Source organism: Natrix helvetica, assembly GCF_964273705.1.
Source record: "Natrix helvetica genome assembly, chromosome: 1".
Taxonomy (NCBI): domain Eukaryota; kingdom Metazoa; phylum Chordata; class Lepidosauria; order Squamata; family Natricidae; genus Natrix; species Natrix helvetica.
The window spans coordinates 372924112-372942001 of record NC_138548.1 but is presented as its reverse complement, the minus strand read 5'-3'; the positions used below and the strand labels follow the sequence as shown (position 1 = coordinate 372942001).

The 17890-nt window shown below is 41.7% G+C and overlaps 1 protein-coding gene across 1 annotated transcript in view; it reads left to right on the top strand.

Moving 5' to 3' along the window:
- Window positions 1-400: 400 nt before the first annotated feature.
- Window positions 401-17890, top strand: part of LOC309382730 (vomeronasal type-2 receptor 26-like) — a gene marked incomplete at both ends in the record, with an annotated part of 92792 nt that continues 75302 nt past the window's right edge. Inside the window, 8 exons of the mRNA XM_081934522.1 lie at window positions 401-562; window positions 722-976; window positions 1913-2137; window positions 2681-2790; window positions 13226-13517; window positions 13669-13800; window positions 14164-14481; window positions 15637-15741. Coding sequence (XP_081790648.1) covers window positions 401-562; window positions 722-976; window positions 1913-2137; window positions 2681-2790; window positions 13226-13517; window positions 13669-13800; window positions 14164-14481; window positions 15637-15741 — 1599 coding nt within the window. The remainder of the gene's footprint in view (window positions 563-721; window positions 977-1912; window positions 2138-2680; window positions 2791-13225; window positions 13518-13668; window positions 13801-14163; window positions 14482-15636; window positions 15742-17890) is intronic.

Below are 17890 nucleotides of genomic sequence, written 5' to 3'. Positions count from 1 at the left end.
AATTTGAAAGAATCCTAGACTTGCACTGAAATATGAAGGCTATCTGGGGACATCAGCCACCCATATTAAGAGAGAGGAAGCAGTCTGTCAAATATACTATAAAATGCTTGAAAACCAACACAAGAAATTGAAGTGGCAAGTTCCTTTGAAATTCTCTATGATCCAAAATTCCTATTGTTTTTACTTTTTTTCTATGGTAATATTGTGGAATGTTACAAACTGTTTAGAATATTTCTAATTGAGTGGATTAAAACTGTTTTTTACCTGCAGAAAAACATCCAAAATTTACTGGAACTTCCTCCCCTTCCTTTTTGCTACCAAAGACATCAACCAGAATATCAAATTCTTACCTAACATCAGCCTAGGTTATAATATCTATGAAAATTTCTTCAAGCCAGAAATGACTACAAATCCTTTGCTGGACCTGCTTTCAGATGGGGAGGCCAGTGTTCCCAACTACAGATGTGGAAGGCAGAGAAACACAGTGGCTGTTCTGGAGGAGGCAGAGACTGGTATCTCCATCCAGATTTCGACCATGTTGGGCACCTACAAAATCCCTCAGGTCTCTTTTTTATCCAAGTGACCATTTTCACCCATGCAACTTTCAGTCAGAGATGCTGTTGTGCAAATGAAAAGCAGAGTTTGATTTTGGAAATGACAAGAATTACATTTTGCTTGTAAGTGTAAGCTAGCACTGTCTTCCTTTTTTTTTCCTTTGTAGATCAGTTGCAGTTTTGTTTCCCAGATCCTGAAGGATAAAACTCAGTTTCCTTTCTTCTACCCGATGCTCCCTACTGAAGGAGTCCAGTACCCAGGGATGGTCAAGCTGCTCCTCTATTTCCAGTGGACCTTGGTTGCTCTCCTTGCCCCAGAAACTGACCAAGGGGAGAGGTTCATGAGGACGATGTCTTCTTTGATGTTAAGGAATGGCATTTGTGCAGTTATACACCACACCTTTACACTGAATTTGGTTGAAGTACGTTCTTCACTTAAAAAATATCGCAAGTGGAGAGGAGTCAATGTCTTTGTTTATGGTTCACAGTCTAATTCATTCGCAATTGGAATGATGTTGATAGAAGGCTTATTGAAAAACTTTCAGGAACCTATTGTAGAAAAGGTCTGGATCACCACAGCTTATTGGGATCTGAGTCTTGATATGATGTTTGATGTTGTTGACATTAAATACTTTGGCAGCAATTTTTCCTTTCGGTTGCCGAAAAGGAAATGGGCCAATTATGATGCAGTTTCCACCCTTTATTCATCCACACTTAACTTTATGAAGAAATCCTTTGCATGTACATCCGCTAAGGATGGCTTTTCGGTAAAAATCTGGAGACGGTGCAGACAGAGGGGAGAACTGGTGGCTCTGAGGGAAGAGGAGATCGATCAGGTCCTGGCTATGAACAGCTATCTCAAGTACAATGCCATCTGGGCTGTGGGAAGAGCCTTACATTCAGCTTATATCTCCACATCCAAGAGATCAAAGAGGAACAGGGCTATAAAGGTAAATGCTCTAAGGGTTGAAGCTTGGCAGGTATTTATTTTCCATCAGACTTTTTCATCAGAATGGAAATCAGTTTTGTGAGTGGATGCCTTGCTTACTTCTTCTGAAAAATTAAATTAACCTTATGCCCTGCTAACTGCCAGCAGTTCGATTATCACCAGTTCAAGACTGATTCAGCCTTCCATCCTTCTGAGCTTGGTAAAGTGAGGACTCAGATTGTTGGGGAAAATATTCTGCAAACTGATTCGAGGGAGTTGTAAAGCAGTGGCCCCCAACTTTTAGGGCATTAGGAACCGGTTCTGTGGAGAGAGGTTTTTCCATGGGCCATTGGGGGTGTGGTTTCATGTGATGCCTGCATCCCACGGATAGAGTTTCACTTGGTTTTTAAACTCTTCCTTTCCTTTCCAGCTTCACTCCTTCCTTCAAGGCTCTCAGTTCCAGAATAATTCCATTGATGGGGTATATTTGGATGAGAAAGGAGACCTGACAGCTGACCTGGATGTTGTGAACTGGATGGTTTTCCCCAACAGTTCTGTCAAGAGAATAAAATGTGGGAGTCTAGAAAAAAGGACATCCCAGGATTTTAAAGTTCTCATTGACCAAAAGAGTGTCGTCCAGGTGGAAAGGCTGAAAGTGAGATTAATATTTATTTTCTTCCTTTGAAAAAGGTGGTGAAAATAAGGATGCACTTTTGGGGTGGGTGAGAGGTTTGCTTTCAATGCCTTTGAGTTCTCACTTCAATTGATCATGCTCTCAAGAGTTCAAACTTCTTCAGCTATTCAGATGGCCACAAAGAAAAAATAGTATTTTATTTTAATGCAAATTATTCAGTGATTGTATGGAAAGGGAGATTGATTGAGCTAATCATGCAAGTAAGCTAACTCACTTAGCCAAAGTAAAATTCTACCCAATATTTCCCTGAAAACGTTCATATCTAAATTTAAAATGGCTGCCTAAAAATGGTACTGTGGATGAAACTTCAGAAGGGAAGAGAAATCAAGAAGGAATATGCAGTTCAATCCCTTTTAACGAACCTCGCCTTTCCTATTGACTTCTACTCAAAGCTAAAACTTGAACTGGAAATTAATAATACCATCTTCCTTTGTCCTTTTTCTGAAAATATATTCATTTCCTGGCTATTTCTCCTTTCTCTCCTCAGCCCTTTCCTCCTTCCAGGTGTGTGGAAAGCTGTCGCCCTGGGTTCATGAAGGTGGCTCAGGAAGGGAAGCCCATCTGCTGCTACGATTGTCGCCCTTGTGCAGAGGGATCCATCTCTACCACGGAAGGTGAGTGACACCAAAGAAATGAGGCCGACTTTAGGAAAGAAAGCAGTTGAAAGTTTCTTTTGATATGTATTGTAAGCTTGGCTTTGAAATGAAAAAAAAAAGCATTTGATATGTATAATTTATAACGAGTGATAAAATATTTATAACAAGTGATAAGTTGTAGCAGTATTCCAGTATTTGAGAAGCTGCCACAAGGAAGACTTATTTTCCAAAGCACCAGAAGGCAGGATAAGAAACAATGGATGGAAACTGCTGTAATCAAGGTGAGAAATACCTTGGAATTAAGGAGAAACTTCCTAACAGGGAGGATAATTAACCATTGGAACTGCTTATCTTCAAAAGTTGTGGGTGCTTCATCATTGGAGGTTTTTAACAAGAGACTGGACAGTCACTTGTCTCAAATGACATAGGGTCTCCTGCTTGAGCAGGAGGCTGGACTAGATGACCTCCAAGGTCCATTCCAGTTGTATTCTGATTGATTGATAATCTTTTATATTTAGAGCAGGTTACTAAAAGACAAGGGATCCACAAGGTCTATGCATTAGAAGGGAGGTGGCATTTCTTTCTCTTCATCTCGTCTACTGGTGAATCTCTGTCAGTTTTTCTTGGCATCTCTGGAGAAATGGAGAAATTCTCCATCGAACGTGGAATCATAGGGCTGGAAAGGACCTCAAAGGTCTTCTAATCCAAGCTTTGCTCAAGGCAGGAGCCTCTGTTGTTGTCCAGCCACTTCTTAAAAACCTCCAGTGGTGGACTACCCACACCTCTGAGAGGCAGTTTATACTATTGATTGGTCTGTCAGAAATTTTCTCCTTACTTCTAATATGGATTTCTCTTTATTAAGCTTCCATTCATTACTTCTTGTCCTTCCCTCTGGTGCTTTGGAGAATAAGTCAATCCTTTTTTCTTTGTGACAGCCCATCAAATACTTCTCATCACTTTGCTGTAGATCCCAAAGCGAACCTGGCTGAGGCCATCTTTGAGGCTTCAGGGTTGCCCCAAGGCAGAAAGAGAGGGGGAAACTAGATAACTCTGTTTTGTAGTCAAAACAAAAAGTTTTCCTGTGGGAACCAAGGACATTCCAACAGGTGCTTTGGAGAGGAGGAGTGGAGCGACCAAGCAACCACTCAGCACCTCTATTGGACAATGTGATTGATAATTTGGGGGAAAGGGGAACGTTCACTTTTTAATTAGGCGAAAACCATGGGAACTGAGTCTGTTTTTACCAGTTTGTTCTGACCCTGCTCCCCAAACACGACAAACCCTCTGTAGTTGAAGCAATAATTCCTATATTAGGAGCACCAGCAGCCCTGGCAAAGAGTTTCTCTTTCTACCACAAGCTAACAAGTCTATCCAGCCAGAAGATGAATAGTTGCCTGCCACATCTATTCATCTCCACCCCCTGCCTTTTATCCCCAGAGTTAGGGTGGGGCTTTGTTAGCAATGTTGACTCTTCCTTCACAAGGATCAACTTATGGATTTCCACTCCTCTCCTCTGTCTTCTGCACATCCAGATGTCAAGCCCAGTTGTGCCTCATCTTCCTTATTAGCCACCTCCAGACCTGGGGGCTGTTGACTCTTCATATGAGAGCTGATGAATGGCCCAGGCTCTCTCTCTCTCGCTCTCTCGCTCTCTCGCTCTCTCGCTCTCTCTCTCTCTCTCTCTCTCGCTCTCTCTCTCGCTCTCGCTCTCGCTCTCGCTCTCTCTGAAAGCTCTATTCCCTTTCCCTCCTCTGAGTTCTTAGGTTGCCTTGATGCTGACCCTCACTCTCATTCCTCCACTTCCTTCTCTGATTTGGCTAATGGAGGGGCCGGTGGCCTACAGGCCACAACACAGTTGTGCCAGTATGATTTATCCAGTCAATTGTTCTTTGAGGAATTTACCTGCCACGGACTTCTGCTTTCTATGGGAGCATTACTTGCAACACTGTCCGTTGCTTTACCTTACCTTACCCTTCACTTTACTTCTCTTTACTCATATACTAAGGAATGAGTAAAAGCCTGGACTTTTTTTGTCTAACACAGGCCATGAGCCATCATGTCACAGTGGTTAGAATGCAGTATTGCAGGCAAATTCTCTTGACTGCTGGCTGCCAGCAGTTTAGTAGTTCAATTCTCACCTGCTCAAGGTTGACTCAGTCTTCCATCCTTCTGAGGTTGGTAAAATGAGGACCCAGATTGTTGGGGGTAATATGCAGACTCTATAAACCATGTAGAGCGTGCTCTAAAGCACTGTGAAGTGGTACATAATTCCAAGTGCTATTGGTAACATTGGAAACTAACTAACTTCCTCCCTCCTTCCCTTCCTCCCTTCCTTCCTGATGAGAAATGAGGGAATAAAGGGATTTCACTTGTTTAAAGTAATTTTTAAGTAGGGGATCCATGGAATGAACATTATGTCAGTGTTCCAAATATCATGCAGAATTAAATCAGAGTCCAAGGCAGAGCTATCCTTAAAGTTCCAATTTAATAAGACTGACATGTTGGCACATCTGTGGAATCCCAAATCTAAAACCTTCCTGGGATTCCACCCAGTTGAAAGTTCATGGTCTTATCCCCACACCCTTAATTCCATCACACGGTCCAATCTTCTTCAGCCACGCTGGCATCTCCACCCAGCTGGTTCCGGTCAGGTGCAGAGGTGCGGAGACAAAAGATGACCTTGGGCTTCTAGAAAGGAATGACAACAACACATTCCACAATTCTACTCCTTTCTATTCCCCCCTCCCAACTACTACACTAATGAAGCAGCATAATGAAATAATAGATAGTGTGGTAGGCCAAATATCCTAAAAAGGAATATAACTGCAGGCCTGACACATTACTTATTCTGTTATTCTGAGTATGGAATGGGAACAGTGCAACCTCCAAAAGCAACACAACTCTTCATTTGCCTTTTACAATTTTCCTTTTGCAGTATAATGCTTGAACATCCCAACCTTTGCTACCTATTACATTTATCCACTCACATTCATCTTCACCGTCATCTGTTTCACTCTAACTATACATGTAATGGAAGTTCTTGTTTTACGGCAGAGGTTAAATCTTTCTCTTTTCAGATGCTGAAAAATGCACCAGATGTCCAGCACATCAGCATCCAAGTATCAACCGAGATGAATGCATACCAAAGACTGAAACTTTCTTATCGTATAAAGAAAATCTGGGGATCATCCTAACTTCCATTGCCTTGTTCCTCTCTTTAGCCACAGCCTTTGTCTTGAGGATCTTCATTAGATTCATGGAAACTCCCATAGTCAAAGCCAACAACCGGGACCTCTCCTATATCCTCCTGGTCTCCCTCCTGCTTTCTTTCTTGACATCCTTTCTATTCATTGGCCAGCCAAAAACTGCCACTTGCCTTCTCCGACAAACAGCTTTCAGCATCATCTTCTCGATTGCTGTGTCTTCCATCCTGGCCAAAACAATCACAGTGATGTTAGCTTTCTTGGCCACAAAACCAGGGAATAAGATGCAAAGATGGCTGGGGAAGAGCTTGGCCAACTCCGTTATTCTTTCTAGCTCTGGTGTCCAAGTTGTCATCTGCAGCATCTGGTTGGGCACCTCTCCTCCATTTCCTGATATTGACATGCACTCACAATCTGCAGAGATCATCCTGCAATGTACTGATGGCTCTGTTGCCATGTTCTACCTTGCCCTTGGCTACATGGGTTTGCTGGCGGTCATATGCTTCATAGTGGCTTTCCTGGCCAGGAATCTACCTGGGGCCTTCAATGAAGCCAAACTCATTACCTTCAGCATGCTGGTCTTCTGCAGTGTCTGGATATCCTTCATTCCCACCTACCTGAGCACCAAGGGGAAGTATATGGTGGCCGTGCAAGTCTTCTCCATCTTGGCTTCAAGCACTGGCCTGCTATGCTGCCTCTTCATCCCCAAGTGCTACATTATTTATTTAAGACCAGATCTGAATACCAAAGAATATTTAATGTCAAAATAAAATGAGAAATAATTTTATGTCTTTCCCCAAAATGCCATTTAATTATTACAAAAATATTATTTGCTATTTGAATTGTCCTAAAAAAAGATTATGAATATGCAAACCAGTTTATTTTACTTTGCATCTAACCTACCTAGAAAAAATGAAATTTGAAGTAGATAAAAGTACAATTGTACACTAAGGCAAGAAAAAACAACTGGGGAGGTATAGACAAGGTGAAACTTGGCTTAATGCCAGTAATTGTGAGAGGGATCTTGAAGTCCTAGTGGACAATCACTTAAACATGAGCCAGTAGTGTGCTGTAGCAGACAAAAAGGCCAGTGCAGTCTTAGGCTGCATTAATAGAGGAACAGAATCAAGATTGCATGAAGTTCCAGTATTGATTTACAAAGCCTTAGTAAGCTCACATTTGGAATAATGCATCCAGTTCTAGTCACCACATTATAAAAAAAAGATGTTGAGACTCTGGAAAAACTGCAGAGAGGAGTAACAAAAATGATGAGGCGGCTGGAGGTTAAACCATGTGTATCACGGTTAAAGGAATTGGGTATGTCTAGTCTAATGAACCAAAGCCCAGTATGGAATGACACAGGCAAAAGCATTGAAATAGGGGGATTCTTTTTAATGATTATTTCATGAAACTGTTAGCAATGGGATTGTTATCTTACTGCTGTGGCCCATTAGCTGCCTGCAGAGCTAGCAGCAGAGTCAGACGAGGAGGAGGGAGAGCCTATGTCAGCTTCGGAGCTTTTGGAAGGCTCTGATGAGGAAGCAGAATCAGTGGCACATGCAGAGCTGTGGTCTGCATTTGCCACTGATTGTGGAGAGGCAACTGTCTTCAGGGCCTGAGCTTAATGAAGGGAAGGAACAAATTGGGCCATCCCAGATGTGTGTATGAATGTATGCATAGAGAGGGGAGGGGAAGGGAGAGGATTGGAGAGGAGAGGAGAGCAATGAAAGCCAATAAGCCGGCTCTCAGGGAAAAGACATTATAGATGCTATCCAGCCCCTCTCTGGCTGGAAAATAAATAGTAGGGGTTTGGGAGTGACCTGTTGTTGCAGACAACCATTCGTTTTTCAGCCTACATCAATCCAGTCGGAGTCATTTGCCAGAACCAGGTTGGTTGCGACTAATATCTCTATATTGGAGGTGCCAACTGAGTCTCCCTGCTGGGAAATAACAGGGGGTGAATTTGCTTCAGCCAGTGTGAACAGGGAGTGTTTCTGCTTGGCTTAATCATTGATAGGACTTTCTAGCTTGAGTTCTTGTGCGAACAAAGATTTTTCTTGTCAAAGACTCATTCTGTTTCAGAAGGGGAAAAGACTTTCATTTGTGACTAACTACTTTTGGGGTTGTTTATCCAAAGTGACAAGGCTGTTCCTTCTCTGTTGGAATAAAGGGGTTTGTGTTTCTCGTGAGTAAGTGGTATCTCATTGCTTGCGTATGCTGGGTCAGAACACTGACCAGAAGAAGATATTCAACTCAACAGTTCTTCAGGTAACTTATTCTTACTCCCTGGAGTACATAAAAATGACTAGTGACATAGGGCAGGGAGAAACGTGCACTTTCTGAAGAGCTGTGCAGGGTTGCACCATGTTCCTAAATTGGTCAACTTCTTGATTTTGGTCCCCTTCCCATTTTTCCATAGATACCCATGAGAAACAGCCCCATTAAACACTATTTCGAGTAAGCTGGGCAAAGTTAGGTAACTCATTTGACTGGAGTGATTTGAGACAATGGAAGAAAATTGAATTGTATCTCTAAGAGGTCATGCAAGTGACTTGGGATAAATGTGAACTAGAGAGGGCCAGATCCAACTTTGGAAGGCCAATAAATGGGCTAAAAAGGGGCTAAAATGAGTAAAGGGCTAAAACAGGGGTGTCAAACTTTATTTTATTGAGGGCCCCATTATGGTTATGTTTGACCTGGGGGGTTCTGGGGGGGGGGCATGGCCAGGGTGGGTGTGACCAGCTCGATGTCACTCATGTCACAGAGCCTATGGTAAACTGAGCGCTTCTGCCAGTGAAAATAGGCTCCTGAGCTCCGTTTTCCGCTGCGACAGCCTCCTGCATCCCTCTGCCAGTGAAAATGGAGCTTAGGAGGGCTGTCCACAATCCTCCTGAGTTCCGTTTTTGCTGGCAGAAGCACCAAGGGCCGGCCCTTCACTGTTTCCAGGGCAGCCCTGTTGGCCAGATCTAAGCACCCCACGAGCTGAATCCGGCCCCTGGGCCTTCAAATTTGTCACCCTGTTCTAAAAGAGTAAAACCTCTTCAACAGGAAGGCAGATTAGAGATTTATGGAATTAAGAAATCATTTTGCTGATCTCCCAAGCTTTAGACAGTGAGACGAATGCCATATAAATTTAATAAATAAATAAATAAATAACATTTTATGTTTCAAACAGGGACAAATCCCTCCACTCTAAATGGGACTCACAGCTACCAAAAGAACCTATTTGCAAATTCCCCTAAAAATGAATGCCTAACTGAATCCATATTAAGATGCCACTCTCCCTGGCCATGCTCAAAATCTCTCTTGATCCTGGTTTTTCTAAAACTTTTTATTAGAAACATTTGGGGCCAAATTCTCTAGTCTGCTTTGCCAGCCCATCTTCAAATTCAGGAGCCACATCTGTAAGGTCTTCCTTTGGGCATGTGCTTGTTGACTTGTTCAGGGTTCTGAGAGTTGATGCTTCTGTTCTTGCAATTATCCAAATTGTATTGAAGAGCTGAAGAAGCTTCTTGGATGAGAAGCAAAATATGTTTAAAAAAGAAAAACCTCGAGAAAGCCCAGTTGCCTTTTGGAAAAAACACCTTTGAGACAACCACAAACTGGATGACTGAGAAACTCCATGGACCTTTTTTCCGAATCATAGTGATTTGCTGAGTTTATGTTAAGCCCCTAGAGACATTTCTGCAAACTTTCAGAAAATGTAATCCAAACATGTCAGAAGGTGTTTTGATGTTGCTATCAGACTTAAATACAATGTTGGGTAAAATGGAAAGTCAGAAATGTTGGGTACATGAACATAACATGAACAGTACATGAACAGGAGAGATTCAACCTGGAAATCAGAAGACATTATCTGACAGTGAGAGCAATCAGCCAATGGAACAGAAGTTGCCTTCGGAGGTTGTGGGAGCTTCATCACTGGAAGCTCTCAAGAAGAGACTGGACAGCCATGTGTCAGGAATGTTGTGGGGTCTGCTTGGGCAGGGGGTCGGACTAGATGACCTACGAGCTCCCTTCCAACTCTGTTAATCTATATCTAACATACAGTCATGTTTACATAAATGGCTGAGGAGAAAGAAAGAGATTCTGGGGTTGGTTTTAATCCAAGCAAGGGCTGTTTTTCAGTTTCTTTCCTGGACCCTGTCTGGGTCTGAAGCTTCTGTCTTGAACGAGGTTTTATTTTCTTCCACCTCTTCTTCTCGTTCTTTGTGAAAATGCAGACAGAGAGGGCTCAATCAGGAACACAAGTCATGTTGCGTATACTTCTCCTTGTGCCGCTTCTGTGGCCAAGGGGAGCCTGTGCGATGCACAAAGCCAAATGCCTCCTAACTCTGGAACAAAGCGAAGTAGACCCAGACAATCATTACAAGCCAGGAGATTATTTCATCAGTGGCATATTCTCTGCAACAAAGGCTAGGTTTCAATCCCTGCACTTCAATAGGAGTCCTTCAACACAATTCTCTAAGTAAGTCAATCTCCCTGCTCTGCATTATAGCTGCTCCATTTCCAATGAATGTCTATATTTTCAATTCTCTGAAAAAGGGAGATTTTCTCCCCAATGTCCTTTTCCTAACTTACTTTCTGATTCTAACTTGGGATCTCTACTGCACACCATAGGTTAAAGAAGCTCATTTTGAGCTATCAAATATCAAGATCCAATCAAGATGCAGTATTTGCCCATATTTGTTTTCCTTTCCATCCTATGATCAGTTGGAGTGTGGAAACAGTGGAACAGAATGGTACACCCCCCTTCTAACTTACCCTTGAGTTGAGCTGGACTCTGGGGGACACTGGTCCAAGCACTGTCTTTTTTCTCTGCATTGGAGAGGAGATAATGAAAAAGTGCAGAGAGGAGCAACCAGAATGATTAGGGGACTGGAGGCTAAAACATAAACAGAACAGTTGCAGAAAGTGGGCATGGCTAGTCTAGTGAAGAGAAGGACCAGTGGAGACATGATAGCAGTGTTCCAATATTTGAGGGGCTGCCACAGTGAGGAAGGGGTCAAGCTGTCTTCCAAAGCAACTGAAGGCGAGACAAGGAAGAATGGATGGAAACTGACCAAGGAGAGATTCAACCTAGAAATTAGGAGACATTTTCTGACAGTGAGAACAATCAACCAATGGAACAGAAGTTGCCTTCGGAATTTGTGAGAGCTTCATCCTTGGAGGCTTTCAAGAAGAGACAAGACTGCCATTTGTCAGAAATGGTGTAGGGTCTCCTGCTTGGCTGGGGGGATTCAGTATTGGTAGGCAGGTCGATATGTTTATTTATGTGTAGAATTCATATCCTGGGTGTTTTACAATTCAAGTACAAAATAGGAAATAGGAAAAGAATCATAAACCGCCCCAGAAACAAACAAAATACCAACAGAAGTTGATTCAACAGATTTTCAATTCACTCTGCCTGAGAGCTGGAGAGAATAAAGTGGACTTTAAAAGCTTCTTAAGGCATCCAGGTTGTAGCCATTCATAATTAGATTGGTCCAACTTATCAAATATCTATAATATGAAGAATATACAAGAGCTAATGAATTATTTTAGCTATTCAGTATCTTTAAAAAAATAATATAATTTGAAAGATTCCTAGAACTGCATTTAAAATGCGAAAATTATCTGGGAATATCAGTCACCCCTATTACAAGGGATTAAACAGTCCACCAGATATGGGACAAAATACTTGAAGACCAATGCATGAAATTTAGGTTTGTCATAAAAATATTCCGATAAAAGAAACAAGGGAAACCACAAGCAATAAATCTTACTTTAAGATCAGAGGTTTATTTCATGAGCAATTTGGAACATGAATAGCCAACATAGCAATGCAATTACACAACAAAACTTATAAATTAAACCATTGCAATGGGGTCCAATGAAAGATAGCAGATCCTACAAAGACAGCTATTGGGCAAAGGACCCCATTCTCATCTCAAGTCACATTTATACAATACAGTAGCAGAGTTGGAAGGGACCTTGGAGGTCTTCTAGTCCAACCCCCTGCCTAGGCAGGAAACCCTATACCATTTCAGACAAATAGCTATCCAACATCTTCTTAAAGACTTCCAGTGTTGGGGCATTCACAACTTCTGGAGGCAAGCTGTTCCACTGATTAATTGTTCTCACTATCAGGAAATTTCTCCTTAGTTCTAAATTGCTTCTCTCCTTGATTAGTTTCCACCCATTGCTTCTTGTTCTACCCTCAGGTGCCTTGGAGAATAGTTTGACTCCCTCTTCTTTGTGGCAACCCCTGAGATATTGGAAGACTGCTATCATGTCTCCCCTAGTCCTTCTTTCTATTAAACTAGACCTACCCAGTTCCTGCAACCGTTCTTCATGTTTTAGTCTCCAGTCCCCTAATCATCTTTGTTGCTCTTCTCTGCACTCTTTCTAGAGTCTCCACATCTTTTCTATATCGTGGCGACCAGAACTGAATGCAGTATTCCAAGTGTGGCCTTACCAAGGCTTTATAAAGTGGTATTAACACTTCACGTGATCTTGATTCTATCCCTCTGTTGATGCAGCCTAGAACTGTGTTGGCTTTTTTGGCAGCTGCTGCATATTGCTGGGTCATATTTAAATGGTTGTCCACTAGGACTCCAAGATCCCTTTCACAGTTACTACTACTGAGCAAGGTACCACCTATACTGTACCTGTGCATTTTGTTTTTGTTGTCTAAATGTAGAAGAAATGTATAAGAATTACTTATGCTTTCTTTTTTTTACTGACCTACGCATTCCATAGTCTCACTTCCTTGTTTGTTCTTACATTCTTACTGACTGTTACTCTCTGCAAACACCCATGTACATTTGAAGCTCTCAGCTATTTGTTACTTTCTGTTCCTCATTTCCCATCATCTCATTCTTCCTGCTCTAAATATATCCATACAATTACCTACTGTGCAGAAAATGCAGCGCCCAATCAGCACATTAGAAATATGTCTGGTACATTTTGCAATTACGTTAGTTTAAAACTTTGGTTCAAAGAGGCCTGCAAGCTCACTCCTAGGCCTATTACCTGCAACTTTCCAATGGACATATTTCTCTTCTCATGGGTTGTGTTACTATAACCACCTGGAAGAGTGTCTTTGAAATATTATACGAAGCAAAATGTTCTGCTTTTTTATTCTTTTTCTACTGAAATATATTTTAATATTGCACAAGGTTTGCAGGTCATTATGAATGAGTGGATTAAAAAGATGTTAATGGAAGAAAAGTTAAATGTTATTTTCACTGATATGTTCGTACTTGCAGAAAAGCACCCAAACATTATTGGAAATTTGTGCCCTTCATTTTTGCAACTGAGGATATCAACCAGAGTGACCATATCCCACCCAACATCACCCTGGGTTATAATATCTACGAGAACTTCTTCAAGGTAGAGATGACTACAGATCCTTTGCTGGACCTGCTTTCAGATGGCGAGGCCAATGTGCCCAACTACAGGTGTGGAAGGCAGAGAAGCACAGTGGCTGTTCTGGAGGAGGCAGAGACTGGTATCTCCATCCAGATGTCAACCATGTTGGGCACCTACAAAATCCCTCAGGTGTGTCTTTCTCAGGAGACACTTTTCAACCATGCAACTTTCCATCAGAGATCCTCTCCAGTAAATGAAAAGAAGAGCTTGATTGTGGAAATGAGTGAAATTGCATTTGGCTTGTTAAATGTAAAATGCCACCATTTTCTATGCCTTTCAGGTCAGTTACAGTCTTGCTTCCCCAATCCTGAGGGATAAAACTCAGTTTCCTTTCTTCTACCCGATGCTCCCTGCTGATGGAGTCCAGTACCCAGGGATGGTCCAGCTTCTCCTCTATTTCCGGTGGACCTTGGTTGGGCTCCTTGCTCCAGAAACTGACCAGGGGGAGAGGTTCATGAGGACGATGTCTTCTTTGATGTTAAGGAATGGCATTTGTGCAGTTATACACCAAACCTTTCCATTAAACGTGGCTTACATGTTATTTTCATTTAAAAAACATTACAAGTGGAAGGAAGTCAATGTCTTTGTTTATGGTTCAGAGGCTAGTTCATTCCAGGTGGGAATGATGTTTGTGCAGGTGTTATTTCAACACGTTCTAGAACCCGCTGTAGAAAAAGTTTGGATCACTAAAGCTCACTGGGATCTCAGTATCGATTTAATACTTAGCATCTTTTCCTTTAAGTATGTGGCCGGCATTTTTTCCTTTCTAATACAGAAAAAGAAATGGGCAAACTACGATGCTCTGCATCTCTTTCACACGTCCATGCATAACTTTGTGAAGAAAACTTTCAGATGTTCATCCGCTAAGGATGCCTTTTCGGTGAAAGTCTGGAGGCGGTGCAGACAGGGAGAAGAGCTGGGGGCTCTGAGGAAAGAGGAGATTGATCGGGTTCTGGCTCTGGACAGCTATCTCATTTACAACACCATCTGGGCTGTGGGAAGGGCCTTAAATTCAGCTTATATTTCCACATCCAAAAGATCAGTGAGGAATAGGGGTGTGAAGGTAGAAGATCCGAGGCTGAAGGTGTGGCAGGTAATTGTTTTCTATCATTGTTCCCCTGCAGATGAAAATCAGTTTTGTAAGCTTAAGTTATTATTCTGAAAAATTGAATTATCATGAAACGCTGTCCTAACCCAATTATAACTGTCCAATCCCTTCATTTTTCTACCCATACCCACTGATCCTGCCTTCTGAAATAATTTTCTCTCTTTTTTATTGTTTTCAAAGAAAATGCTTTCATATCTTGATTGTTCAGCCATTCTTTTATAATAGAATGACAGTGTTGGAAGCGACCTTGGAAGTCTTCTAATTCAACCCCCTGCTTAGGTGGGAATCTCATCCATTCAAATATCTTCTAATAATTGTTTCTTTGACTGCAATATAGCAATAGCACTTGGTCTTATATACTCTCTGGATGATCTTAGGTTCTTCTTAGGTTACACTTTAGATGGTGGGAGCCAATAGGCAATTCTCTCCAATCATTGAAAGTAAGGACTGTAAGGAACAAACATTTTGGACTAATGCTTGAACTCATGAGTGATATTTCTTGTGCTAGGTCTCTGGTCTTCACCACTGAAGATCCTGGAGAACAAAAATGGAAAGTAGGAAACATGATGCTACCTACCTGAATCAGGCAACTCTAACAAGTTAAAATTTCAGCCCTCTGAATGGCCAAAAGTTTTAGTTTAGGTTAATATTACTTTATCAAATATCAATGAAATAAAAATGTAGAGCTTGCCTTTTGAGGAGTTTTGTTATTAGCATTGGTCTGATAAAGCAGGGAGAACAATAATATTTTCAGATATCGAAACTCCTGTCCTTTATAATCATTCTTCTGATCTATATAGTAAAACATTATGTGAGCAGCTGTTATTATTCCTAGGTTTATTGGTACTATCCTAACCAAGTTGGAAACTCAAAATAGGACCTGGTTTTAGAGAGAGACAGAGAGAGACAACAAGAGAGAGAGAGAGGGGGGGGGAAACACAGAGAAAGAAACAGAGAGACAGAGAAAGAGAAAGAGAGAGAGGGAGAGAGAAACACACACAGAGAGAGGAGAGAGAGAGAGAGAGAGAGAGAGAGAGAGAGAGAGAGAGAGAGAGAGAGAGAGAGAGAGAGAAGGAGAGAAAACTAAGGGGGTCTTTTCAAAGAAATTCTTGTATCCTTTTTCTTTTCTTTCCTTTCCAGTTTCATTCCTTCCTTCAAAGCCCCCAATTTCACAATAATTCCATGGATGGGGTATATTTGGATGAGAAAGGAGATCTTACAGCTGACCTGGACATTGTAAACTGGGTAATTTTTCCCAATAAATCTATCAACAGAGTGAAATCTGGGAGTCTAAAAAAACAGGTATCCCAGGATTTGAAAATTTTCGTTGACCAGAAGAGTATCACACAAGTGGAAAAGCTGAACAAGGTGAGACTAATAATTATTTTATTCCACTGAAGGTTACAAAAACAAGAATAAAATTTTGAGGTGTGGTGTGATGGGGCTTTCTTCCCAGTGCCTTTGAGTTTCCATATCAGCTGATCATGTTCTCAAAAGCACAAACTTCTTCCTTATCAGCTATTCACGTTGCCATGAAAAATATAGTCTTCAATTTTCATACAAACTCGTCACAGAATCTATGGAAAGGGAGGTAGATTGAGCCAGTCATGCAAGTAGCCTAGAATAAGTAACCAAAGAAACCTGTCCAACATTTTCCTGATAAATTTCATCTCTAAATTTAAAATGAAAATCTACAGTGTATAGGAAACATTAGATGGAATAGAAAGAAAGACAGAATATGTTTTTCAAACCTCACATTGTATATTGACTTCTCATTAGTCAAATCTAAATCTTCAACTGGATATCACAAAACCTTCCTATGCAATAAGTTCATTTTCTGTGCATTTTTCCTTTATCTCCTCAGCCTCTTCCTCCCTCCAGGTGTGTAGAAAGCTGCCATCCTGGATTCATGAAGGTGGCTCAGGAAGGGAAGCCCATCTGCTGTTACGACTGTCTTCCCTGTGCAGAAGGAACCATCTCCACCACAGAAGGTGGGTGACAGCAGAGAAAAGGGAGATGTTTTTGGAAGGAAGATAGACATCCTGACATTATTCTGAAAATATTGTTTTGATAGGCATTAAACTTGGATTTTTGTAAAAAAAACTAATTTATTTTAATATGTATAACATAATATGTGCTGGAAATAATATTGAGAAGTTATTGAAATATATGATGATAAAGACATATCTTGCTCTTTATCTTCTGTACTGATCAGCCTCCTCTGTTTTATTTGGCATCTCTGGGGAAATACAAAAATTTGGATTCTTTCCCTTCCCTTCCTTGGTCCACTAATACATGAGTGAAAGACTGAACTTGTTTGTTTAAGAGTTTCCTCTACAAGTCCAACATTGGATCCTGCCTGTCTGCTTGCCTCCTTCCCTCCCTCCCTTCATTCATCTCTGAATAGAAATATTTCCTTCCAGCTGGAGCCTCAGGAAGAACTGTAAAATTGAAGATTTTTTTCAGCTCTCAATAGAGGCGCCCAAGGACACAAAATACATTAGTGTTACTTTCTTGGTCTGGGTGGGAGAATAAAGACACAGGAGAATTCACCAGTCAAAGGAACAGCTCTTCAGACAAAGTCCTCACCATCTCCTTGTTCTAAGTGGATTGCTTTTTGCAAGGAGAATGTAATAAGGGGACTTCCCCAGCACCCAGTGTACAAATTAAAAGCAGTAGCTGATTTTTTATGTGTGAAATATCTCCCTTCTTAAAAGAATCATATCAGATTTCACTGTAAAATGTAGTCCATAGAACAGGGGTCCTCAAACATTTTAAACAGGGGGCCAATTCGCGGTCCCTCAGACTGTTGGGGGGGCAGACAAGCTGGGTGGGCATTGCTAAGTGGTCATGTGACTGGATTGGCTTGGCCAATTTAGAAGTCTAAACAATACCGACAAATTTAACTTTAATTTGTTATGCTCCTGGGGGTGGAAAGCAAGTTAGTGAAGAGATGTGGCTGCCTTGGGGTGTGTATGAGGGACTTCTCTGTGTGTGTGTGTGTGTGTGTGTGTGTGTGTGTGTGTGTTTCCTTCTCCCTCCCTCCCTCTGTCTGTCTCTCTCTCTCTCTCTGGAGGTCAGGGAGGCAAAAAACAGGCCCATTTTTGGCCTCCAGAGGTCATGTGCACATCCCGTTTTTGACCTCCCTGGCCTCCAGAAGGCGGGTGGGGGGGCAGCAGATGGGTGGGGTGATATGGGCGGGGCAGCTTTGTGGTCCCATGCAGGCTGGGTTAATGGCTTTGGTGGGGTGCATCCAGCTTGTGGGCCAAAGTTTGAGGAGCCCTGCCATAGAATTTCTTTTGCAAATGATGCAACCACTAAAAGTAGACACAGTTCATCCTAGGAATGTGTGGCAAACCTTTGATTTGGCTACTCGTCCTTCTGGGTTACAGTA